At 53.0% G+C, this 12,088-nt stretch overlaps 1 protein-coding gene across 1 annotated transcript in view; it reads left to right on the top strand.

Moving 5' to 3' along the window:
* The window catches only part of TLCD3B (TLC domain containing 3B), a 47,959-nt gene that overhangs the window by 32,296 nt on the left and 3,575 nt on the right, over positions 1 to 12,088 (top strand). Inside the window, exons 2-3 of the mRNA XM_083152426.1 lie at positions 10,318 to 10,522; positions 11,727 to 11,822. Of these exons, the coding sequence (XP_083008552.1) occupies positions 10,382 to 10,522; positions 11,727 to 11,822 (237 nt within the window). The 5' untranslated portion in view covers positions 10,318 to 10,381. The remainder of the gene's footprint in view (positions 1 to 10,317; positions 10,523 to 11,726; positions 11,823 to 12,088) is intronic.

The raw sequence follows: 12,088 nt of genomic DNA, 5'->3' as shown, positions 1-12,088 counted from the left end.
ACGTGTGTGCAAGGACTGAGACCCCCAGTGAGAGTGCCCATAGGGACTGTAATACTGCTGCATGCCCTTCCATGGTGTACAGCCGCATGTCTGTGTGTGCAAGGACTGATATCCCCAGTGTGAATGCCCATAGACACTGTAATACCGTTGCACGCCCCCCTGGTGTACAGCCGCATGTCTGTGTGTGCAGGGGCTGAGTACCCCAGTGCGAGTGCACATAGGGACTGTAATACCACTGCACAAACTTTTCCTGGTGTACAGCCGCATATTTGTGCAAGGACTAAGACCCCCAGTGTGGGTGCCCATAGACACTGTATAACCAATGCACGCCACTCCACTGGTGTACAGCCGTGTCTCTGTGTGTGCAAGGGCTGATACCCCCTGTATGAGTGCCCATAGGGACTGTATTACCACTACACGCACTCCCATGGTGTACAGCCGCATGTGTGTGCAAGGACTGAGACCCCAGTGCGAGTGCCCATAGACACTGTAATACAGTTGCATGCCCTCCCCTGGTGTACAGCCATGTGTCTGTGTGTGCAAGGACTGAGACCCCCATTGTGAGTGCCCATACGTACTGTAATACCGCTGCACGTCCTCCCCTGGGGTACGTCTGTGTGTGCAAGGACTGAGACCCCCAGTGTGAGTGTCTATAGACACTGTAATACCACTGCATGCCCTCCCCTGGTGTACAGACACGTCTGTGTGTGTAAGGACTGAGATCCCCAGTGTGAGTGCCCATAGGTACTGTAATACCACTGCATGCCCTCTGGTGTACAGATGCGTGTCTGTATGTGCAATGGCTGAAACCCCCAGTGTGAGTGCCCATAGACACTGTAATACAGTGTCTGTGTGTGCAGGGACTGAGACCCCCAGTGCGAGTGCCCAAAGATACTGTAATACCGATGCACGCACTCCCCTGGTGTACAGCCATGTGTCTGTGTGTGCAAGGACTGAGACCCCCAGTGCAAGTGCCCATAGATACTGTAATACCGATGCACTCACTCCCCTGGTGTACAGCCACGTGTCTGTGTGTGCAAGGACTGAGACCCCCAGTGTGAGTGCCCATAGATACTGTAATACCGATGCACGCAATCCCCTGGTGTACAGCCACGTGTCTGTGTGTGCAAGGACTGAGACCCCCAGTGCAAGTGCCCATAGACACTGTAATACCGCTGCACCCCCCACTGGTGTACAGCGACGTGTCTGTGTGTGCAAGGACTGAGACCCCCAGTGTGAGTGCCCATAGATACTGTAATACCGATGCACGCACTCCCCTGGTGTACAGCCAGGTGTCTGTGTGTGCAAGGACTGAGATCCCCAGTGCAAGTGCCCATAGACACTGTGATACCGCTGCACACCCTCCTCTGGTGTACAGCCGTGTGTACGTGTGTGCAAGGACTGAGACCCCCAGTGAGAGTGCCCATAGGGACTGTAATACTGCTGCATGCCCTTCCATGGTGTACAGCCGCATGTCTGTGTGTGCAAGGACTGATATCCCCAGTGTGAATGCCCATAGACACTGTAATACCGTTGCACGCCCCCCTGGTGTACAGCCGCATGTCTGTGTGTGCAGGGGCTGAGTACCCCAGTGCGAGTGCACATAGGGACTGTAATACCACTGCACAAACTTTTCCTGGTGTACAGCCGCATATTTGTGCAAGGACTAAGACCCCCAGTGTGGGTGCCCATAGACACTGTATTACCAATGCACGCCACTCCACTGGTGTACAGCCGTGTCTCTGTGTGTGCAAGGGCTGATACCCCCTGTATGAGTGCCCATAGGGACTGTATTACCACTACACGCACTCCCATGGTGTACAGCCGCATGTGTGTGCAAGGACTGAGACCCCAGTGCGAGTGCCCATAGACACTGTAATACAGTTGCATGCCCTCCCCTGGTGTACAGCCATGTGTCTGTGTGTGCAAGGACTGAGACCCCCATTGTGAGTGCCCATACGTACTGTAATACCGCTGCACGTCCTCCCCTGGGGTACGTCTGCGTGTCTGTGTGTGCAAGGACTGAGACCCCCAGTGTGAGTGCCCATAGACACTGTAATACCACTGCATGCCCTCCCCTGGTGTACAGACACGTCTGTGTGTGCAAGGACTGAGATCCTCAGTGTGAGTGCCCATAGGTACTGTAATACCACTGCATGCCCTCTGCTGTACAGATGCGTGTCTGTGTGTGCAAGGACTGAAACCCCCGTGTGAATGCCCATAGACACTGTAATACCACTGCATGCCCTCCCCTGGTGTACAGATGCGTGTCTGTGTGTGCAAGAACAGAGAACCCCAGTGTGAGTGCCCATAGGTACTGTAATAACACTGCATGCCCTCCCCTAGTATACAGCCATGTGTCTGTGTGTGCAAGGACTGAGACCCCCAGTGTGAGTGCCCATAGACACTGTAATAACACTGCACGCCCTCCCCTGGTGTACAGCCACGTGTCTGTATGTGCAGGGACTGAGACCCCCAGTGCGAGTGCCCATAGGGACTGTATTACCACTGCATGCCCTTACCTGGTGTACAGCCGTGTGTCTGTGTGTGCAGGGGCTATGAACCCCAGTGTGAGTGCCCATAGATACTGTAATACCGATGCACGCACTCCCCTGGTGTACAGCCAGGTGTCTGTGTGTGCAAGGACTGAGACCCCCAGTTCAAGTGCCCATAGACACTGTAATACCGCAGCACACCATCCACTGGTGTACAGCTACGTGTCTGTGTGTGCAAGGACTGAGACCCCCATTGTGAGTGCCCATAGATACTGTAATACCGATGCACGCACTCCCCTGGTGTACAGCCAGGTGTCTATGTGTGCAAGGACTGAGACCCCCACTGCAAGTGCCCATAGACACTGTAATACCGCTGCACACCCTCCTCTGGTGTATAGCCAGGTGTCTGTGTGTGCAAGGGCTGAGACCCCCAGTGTGAGTGCCCACAGGGACTGTAATACCACTGCACGCCCTCCCCTGGTGTACAGCCGCCTGTGTGTGCAAGGACTGAGACCCCCAGTGTGGGTGCCCATAGACACTTTAATACAGCTGCACGCCATCCCCTGGTGTACAGCCGCATGTCTGTGTGTGCAAGGACTGAGACACCCAGGGCGAAATGTAATAGGGTGCGATTTTTAGACTAAAAAAAAATCGCACCAAATCGCACCTTTAAAAATCGCATTTTTTGCCGCGAATTCGCATATGTAATGAGATGCGAATTAGCGGGAAAAAATGCGATTTGCCGCGATTTGCCGCGATTTTTAGTCATGAAAATGTGCGCATTTTCAGTCATGAAAATGTGCGCATTTTTATAAATGCGATTTTGTGCAAAAAAAAAAAAGTTAAAAAAAAAAACGGCGTGGGGTCCCCCCTCCTAAGCATAACCAGCCCCGGGCTCATTGAGCCGGACCTGGTTCCAAAAATACGGGGGGACAAAAAGCATAGGGGTCCCCCGTATTTCTGAAACCAGCCCCGGACTCTTGGACCGGTCCTGGTTCCAAAAATACGGGGGACAAAAAATCTGGGGGTCCCCCGTATTTTGAAACCAGCACCGGGCTCCAACAGCCCGCGGTGTCATGCCACAGCCGGGGGACACTTTTTATACAAGGTCCCCCGGCCAAAACATGAGCACCGTGGCTGGTCAGCCTTGGACGGGGTACCTGGAGGAGTGGGGTCCCCCCCAATAAAGGGGTCCCCCCCCCCCAGGCTTCACCCGTCCAGGGCTGAAGCCCGGGGCTGTCACCGGCGTCCGTGGCCAGTGGACGCCGGCCTGATAGGGTTAAATCCATCATACATATCATTACATTGCTTTTTACCGGCGAACTACAAGTGCCAGCAGACCTCCCCCGCATGCTGGGACTTGGAGAACCACAAGTCCCAGCATGCAGGGCATTAATGGGCCCGCTGGGACTTGTAGTCCACCTGTAAAAAGAATGTTTATAAAAAAAACACACACAGAGAAGTACAAGTTTATTACACACACACACCTCAATTTTACACCAGCATACTTACCATTCCTGGATCCAGCGCTGGTCTGGCTGCTTCACAGCCGGCTCCCCCCGCACTGACAGGCAGCGGGGAGAACCGGCTTTCTCCGTTGCCTGTCACCGGCTTTCTCCGTAGCTTCTGTAGCGCTGTCCCAGTGCTACAGAGGCTGAGAGCGTGATTGGCTGAGCTACAGTATGCGTCTCCATGGAGACGCATAGCTCAGTCCTGATTGGCTGAGCTATGCGTCTCCATGGAGACGCATACTGTAGCTCAGCCAATCGCGCTCTCAGCCTCTGTAGCACTCGGACAGAGCTACAGAAGCTACGGAGAAAGCCGGTGACAGGCAACGGAGAAAGCCGGTTCTCCCCGCTGCCTGTCAGTGCGGGGGGAGCCGGCTGTGAAGCAGCCAGACCAGCGCTGGATCCAGGAATGGTAAGTATGCTGGTGTAAAATTGAGGTGTGTGTGTGTAATAAACTTGTACTTCTCTGTGTGTGTTTTTTTTATAAACATTCTTTTTACAGGTGGACTACAAGTCCCAGCGGGCCCATTAATGCCCTGCATGCTGGGACTTGTGGTTCTCCAAGTCCCAGCATGCGGGGGAGGTCTGCTGGCACTTGTAGTTCGCCGGTAAAAAGCAATGTAATGATATGTATGATGGATTTAACCCTATCAGGCCGGCGTCCACTGGCCACGGACGCCGGTGACAGCCCCGGGCTTCAGCCCTGGACGGGTGAAGCCTGGGGGGGGGGGACCCCTTTATTGGGGGGGTCCCCACTCCTCCAGGTACCCCGTCCAAGGCTGACCAGCCACGGTGCTCATGTTTTGGCCGGGGGACCTTGTATAAAAAGTGTCCCCCGGCTGTGGCATGACACCGCGGGCTTTTGGAGCCCGGTGCTGGTTTCAAAATACGGGGGACCCCCAGATTTTTTGTCCCCCGTATTTTTGGAACCAGGACCGGTCCAAGAGTCCGGGGCTGGTTTCAGAAATACGGGGGACCCCTATGCTTTTTGTCCCCCCGTATTTTTGGAACCAGGTCCGGCTCAATGAGCCCGGGGCTGGTTATGCTTAGGAGGGGGGACCCCACGCCGTTTTTTTTTTTATAAAAACACTTTTACACATTTTTATTAACAGAACCATGCACAGATCTCAATGATCTGTGCATGGTTCTGTCAAATTCGCCTGTCAGAACCTGGTCTATTTTTTTTGCGATTTTTGGTAACATTGACCAAAAATCGCACCCTATTACATTTGCGAGTTGTATACTTTATAATGGGAAAACATCTGGATGCGAATTGAAATGTGACTAAAAATCGCACTTCTAAAAGTGCGATTTCGCGGTAAAAAGTGCGATTTTTTACCGCGATTTTCAACCTATTAAATGTGCGATTTTCGGAAAATGTGCGATTTCGGCCGTTTTTGACCAAAAATCGCACATGTCTAAAAAATCACACCCTATTACATTTCGCCCCCAGTGTGAGTGTCCATAGACACTGTAATACCGCTGCACGCCCTCCCCTGGTGTACTGCCGTCTGTACGTGTGTGCAAGGACTGAGACACCCAGGGCCAGATTCTATAAGCTTCAAAAGTGATAAAATGAAGAGTGATAAACAGCCAGCCAATCAGCACCTGCCTGACATTTTTCAAACACAGTCTGTGACATGGCAGGTAGGAGCTAATTGGCTGGCTGTTTATCACTCTCCATTTGATCACTTTTGAAGCTTAGAGAATCTGGCCCCCAGTGAGAGTGCCCATAGGAAGTGTAATACCACTGATTGCACGCCCTCCCCAAGTGTACAGCCCCATGTCTGTGTGTGCAAAGACTGAGACCCCCAGTGTGAGTTCCCACAGACATTGTAATACTGCAGAATTCCCTCCCCTGGTGGACATCCCAATTCTAAACATAATAAGCGGTGCTAGCATGCTGAAACTTGTAGTGGCACACAGAAAAAAACTATTATTTTGTTGTTGTAAGTGGGCCATACTTTTTGTTTTGGTCCAGAAATTATGCTAAATTCAATGTTAAATAGCAGAGTTTATTAGAACTGTTATACCCTCTCCCACCTGTTATTACCACTATTCTCCCCTCCATAGCTCTACCCTCTCCCACCTGGTGTCACCACTATTCTTCCCACCATTGCTCTACCCTCTCCCACCTGTTGTCACCACTATTCTCCCCTCCATAGCTCTACCCTCTCCCACCTGTTATTACCACTATTCTCCCCTCCATAGCTCTACCCTCTCCCACCTGTTATCACCACTATTCTCCCCTCCATTGCTCTACCCTCTCCCACCTGTTGTCACCACTATTCTCCCCTCCATTGCTCTACCCTCTCCCACCTGTTGTCACCACTATTCTCCCCACCATTGCTCTACCCTCCCCCAGCTGTTATCACCACTATTCTGCCCTCCATTGCTCTACCCTCTCCCACCTGTTGTCACCACTATTCTCCCCACCATTGCTCTACCCTCTCCCATCTGTTGTCACCACTATTCTCCCCACCATTGCTCTACCCTCTCCCACCTGTTATCACCACTATTCTCCCCTCCATTGCTCTACCCTCTCCCACCTGTTGTCACCACTATTTTCCCCACCATTGCTCTACCCTCTCCCACCTGGTGTCACCACTATTCTCCCCTCCATAGCTCTACCCTCTCCCACCTGTTATCACCACTATTCTCCCCTCCATAGCTCTACCCTCTCCCACCTGTTATCACCACTATTCTCCCATCCATTGCTCTACCCTCTCCCACCTGTTATCACCACTATTCTCCCCACCATTGCTCTACCCTTTCCCACCTGGTGTCACCACTATTCTCCTCTCCATAGCTCTACCCTCTCCCACCTGTTATCACCACTATTCTCCCCACCATTGCTCTACCCTCTCCCACCTGGTGTCACCACTATTCTCCTCTCCATAGCTCTACCCTCTCCCACCTGTTATCACCACTATTCTCCCCTCCATAGCTCTACCCTCTCCCACCTGTTATCACCACTATTCTCCCATCCATTGCTCTACCCTCTCCCACCTGTTATCACCACTATTCTCCCCACCATTGCTCTACCCTCCCCCAGCTGTTATCACCACTATTCTCCCCTCCATAGCTCTACCCTCTCCCAGCTGTTGTCACCACTATTCTCCCCTCCATTGCTCTACCCTCTCCCACCTGTTATCACCACTATTCTCCCATCCATTGCTCTACCCTCTCCCACCTGTTATCACCACTATTCTCCCCTCCATAGCTCTACCCTCTCCCACCTGGTGTCACCACTATTCTCCCCTCCATAGCTCTACCCTCTCCCACCTGTTGTCACCACTATTCTCCCCACCATTGCTCTACCCTCTCCCACCTGTTGTCACCACTAATCTCCCCTCCATTGCTCTACCCTCTCCCACCTGTTATCACCACTATTCTCCCCTCCATTGCTCTACCCTCTCCCACCTGTTATCACCACTATTCTCCCCTCCATTGCTCTACCCTCCCCCAGCTGTTATCACCACTATTCTCCCCTCCATAGCTCTACCCTCTCCCAGCTGTTGTCACCACTATTCTCCCCTCCATTGCTCTACCCTCTCCCACCTGTTATCACCACTATTCTCCCATCCATTGCTCTACCCTCTCCCACCTGTTATCACCACTATTCTCCCCTCCATAGCTCTACCCTCTCCCACCTGGTGTCACCACTATTCTCCCCTCCATAGCTCTACCCTCTCCCACCTGTTGTCACCACTATTCTCCCCACCATTGCTCTACCCTCTCCCACCTGTTGTCACCACTAATCTCCCCTCCATTGCTCTACCCTCTCCCACCTGTTATCACCACTATTCTCCCCTCCATTGCTCTACCCTCTCCCACCTGTTATCACCACTATTCTCCCCTCCATTGCTCTACCCTCTCCCACCTGTTATCACCACTATTCTCCCCTCCATTGCTCTACCCTCTCCCACCTGTTATCACCACTATTCTCCCCTCCATTGCTCTACCCTCTCCCATCTGTTGTCACCACTATTCTCCCCTCCATTGCTCTACCCTCTCCCATCTGTTGTCACCACTATTCTCCCATCCATTGCTCTACCCTCTCCCACCTGTTGTCACCACTATTCTCCCCACCATTGCTCTACCCTCTCCCACCTGTTATCACCACTATTCTCCCCTCCATTGCTCTACCCTCTCCCACCTGGTGTCACCACTCCTCTCCTCTGATGCTCTACCCTCTCCCACCTGTTGTCACCACTCCTCTCCTCTGATGCTCTACCCTCTCCCACCTGTTGTCACCACTCCTCTCCTCCGTTGCTCTACCCTCTCCCACCTGTTGTCACCACTATTCTCCCCACCATTGCTCTACCTTCTCCCACCTGTTGTCACCACTATTCTCCCCACTATTGCTCTACCCTCTCCCACCTGTTCCCATCACCATTCTCCCATCCATAGCTCTACCCTCTCCCACCTGTTGTCACCACTATTCTCCCCTCCATTGCTCTACCTTCTCCCACCTTTTGTCACCACTATTCTCCCCTCCATAGCTGTACCCTCTCCCACCTGTTGTCACCACTTCTCCCCTCCGTTGCTCTACCCTCTCCTACTTGTTGTCACCACTCCTCCCCTCCGTAGCTCTTCCCTCTCCCACCTGTTGTCACCACTCCTCCCCTCCGTAGCTCTACCCTCTCCCACCTGTTGTCACCACTCCTCCCCTCCATTGCTCTACCCTCTCCCACCTGTTGTCACCACTCCTCCCCTCCTATGCTCTACCCTCTCCCACCTGTTGTCACCACTCCTCTCCTCTGATGCTCTACCCTCTCCCACCTGTTGTCACCACTCCTCCCCTCCGTTGCTCTACCCTCTCCTACCTGTTGTCACCACTCCCCTCCGTTGCTCTACCCTCTCCCACCTGTTGTCACCACTCCTCCCCTCCGTTGCTCTACCCTCTCCCACCTGTTGTCACCACTCCTCCGCTCCGTAGCTCAACCCTCTTCCACCTGTTGTCACCACTCCTCCCCTCCTATGCTCTTCCCTCTCCCACCTGTTGCCACCACTCCTCCCCCCGTTGCTCTACCCTCTCCCACCTGTTGTCACCACTCCTCCCGCCCTTTGCTCTACCCTCTCACACCTGTTGTCACCACTTCTCCCCTGCGTTGCTCTACCCTCTCCTACCTGTTGTCACCACTCCTCCCCTCCGTAGCTCTACCCTCTCCCACCTGTTGCCAGCACTCCTCCTCTCCGTTGCTCTACCCTCTCCCACCTGTTGCCACCACTCCTCCCCTCCTTTGCTCTACCCTCTCCCACCTGTTGTCACCACTCCTCCCCTCCGTTGCTCTAGCCTTTCCCACCTGTTGTCACCACTCCTCCCCTCCGTTGCTATACCCTCTCTCACCTGTTGTTACCACTCTTCTCCTCCGTTGCTCTACCCTCTCTCACCTGTTGCCACCACTCCTCCCCTCCTTTGCTCTACCCTCTCCCACCTGTTGCCACCACTCCCCCCCCCCCTCCGTTGCTCTACCCTCTCCCACCTGTTGTCATCACTCCTCCCCTCCTTTGCTCTACCCTCTCCCACCTGTTGTCACCACTCCTCCCCTCCGTTGCTCTAGCCTTTCCCACCTGTTGTCACCACTCCTCCCCTCCGTTGCTATACCCTCTCTCACCTGTTGTTACCACTCTTCTCCTCCGTTGCTCTACCCTCTCTCACCTGTTGCCACCACTCCTCCCCTCCTTTGCTCTACCCTCTCCCACCTGTTGCCACCACTCCCCCCCCCTCCGTTGCTCTACCCTCTCCCACCTGTTGTCATCACTCCTCCCCTCCGTTGCTCTACCCTCTCCCACCTGTTTTCATCACTCCTCCCCTTCGTTGCTCTACCCTCTCCCACCTGTTGTCACCACTCCTCCCCTCCGTTGCTCTAGCCTTTCCCACCTGTTGTCACCACTCCTCCCCTCCGTTGCTATACCCTCTCTCACCTGTTGTTACCACTCTTCTCCTCCGTTGCTCTACCCTCTCTCACCTGTTGCCACCACTCATCCCCTCCTTTGCTCTACCCTCTCCCACCTGTTGCCACCACTCCCCCCCCCCCCCTCCGTTGCTCTACCCTCTCCCACCTGTTGTCATCACTCCTCCCCTCCGTTGCTCTACCCTCTCCCACCTGTTTTCATCACTCCTCCCCTTCGTTGCTCTACCCTCTCCCACCTGTTGCCACCACTCCTACCCTCTGTTGCTCTACCCTTTCACACCCCCATTCTCTTCTCCCCTGTTAAACCTTCTTCCCCTTGTTGTCTCCACCATTCTCTATAGATTGCTGAGCAATTCTCCCCCTTTATGGCTTTCTTGCCTCTCTCATCCTTAGGCACTGGCTGGCCGCTACCTACACTCGCTTTGCCGTCCCATACTTTATATATGATGTGTACGCCATGTACCTCTGCTACTGGCACAAGCATAAGGTGAAAGGCCACACAGGAGGCTGGACACTCGTCAAGGCCTACCTAGGCAAGGAGTTCCTGATGGTCCTGCACCATGTCTTCATGGTGGCTGTCTGCTTTCCTGTCTCTGTGGTAAGTTCTGGTTGAGGGCAGGGACTGCAGCCAACACCCGTCACTTTACAATCTAGTCTTCAATATGTTTGAACCACATATTTGTGAGCGATGACCAGGACCAATGGCCAAAACATTTACACGTACACTTATATGTGTGTGGAGTCATACACATGTATACAGCTAGTTGTGTATGCACAGACACTTACACCGCCAGTACTGACAGTATGATACTGGACTGAAGTATCATCTATACTCCAGTATGTGGCTGGAGGTAGGACCGGTCATCTGGTGGCCACCTATGGGCAGATGATGCGGTTCTCCACCAGTTTCCTACTTGAATCTTCTAAAACCATTGCAATGAGTCCTTGCAATGTGTCTTCCCATATAGTTAGGGTACAATTGGCGTATAATGGCAAGCCTAAAATGTATCCTTCACTTGGCTAGCTATGCAGAGTTCTGCACACACCTGGTATTCTGTGGGACGCATCCTACACTTACAATTAGTTGCAGCATGGGTCCATCCAAAGATTAGCACAGTCCCATCTTCTGTTGCTGGTATCATCCATATCGCCAGATAGTAAGTGTGGTGTCTCCAGTCGGTGGGAGGAAGGTGTTCCTCGTCATCTCAAATAGCAGCCCCAATTTACCCCCAAGAAAATTTGGACGACACTAAGCTTGCCGTGTCGGAAATGACATGATATGCCAGGGGTAGCCAACAGTCCAGTCCTCGAGAGCAACCAACAGTTAACGTTCTCCAGTAATAAGTAATTAGCCGCACCTGTAATTGCACCTGTGCGCCAGCTCGGTGGTCCGGAAGACGTGAGCTGTTGGTAGATGTTGAGGACTGGAGTTGGCCACCTCATTGTATCCAAATAGAGAGCCTTGCTCTGATTAAAGACAACCAGACCGAAGCTACTCGTAAAACGATGACAACTTCAGAGCGGTCCTTGACTGTTGGGCCGAATTTTAGCACAGGGATGTGGGATGTGGCCTATCAGAGTTTACATATCAACTTTTATGAGCTGGCTCCGGATTGGCTGGCGTTCAGCCACGTCTCCACTTCTTACCCTCCACAGTAAGTAATACACAGAAGATCAGGCCCCTGCACAGCAGCACTAAGTCTATGAAGCGTCTGGTTATTAGGCTGCTGTCTGGTCTGACGAAGAGCTTTACGCTGTTATCCCTACTTTATTATGAGACTTTATTTCTGATTGTCTTGCAGCTCTGGAGAGAAGGGAAGGGAGACTTCTTCTTGGGGTGCATGCTGATGGCTGAGATCAGCACCCCGTTTGTTTGCCTGGGTAAAGTGCTGATCCAGGTGAGTGTGACTGCTGAGCACACTGGGTTATTGCTGAGACATAAGCGTCACATTTCAGTAAAGACAGATTGTCAGATAAAGATAAAGCCAGTAAATACAGATTCTTCTGCGTGGCCTAGTATTATTCCATGACACCGGCTGCAGATGGTAATTATGTGGCTGGTTCAGAGGTGGACGCAGAAGCGCCGGCAGTTGTCTGCCGTCCGAGTCCTTCCCTGGTGTACATCCATGCGTCATGTGTGCAAGGTCTCAGTGTCACTGCCCTG

Source organism: Crinia signifera, chromosome 7 (assembly GCF_055691185.1).
Source record: "Crinia signifera chromosome 7, ASM5569118v1, whole genome shotgun sequence".
Classification (NCBI taxonomy): domain Eukaryota; kingdom Metazoa; phylum Chordata; class Amphibia; order Anura; family Myobatrachidae; genus Crinia; species Crinia signifera.
This window is presented reverse-complemented; position numbering and strand designations above follow the sequence as displayed.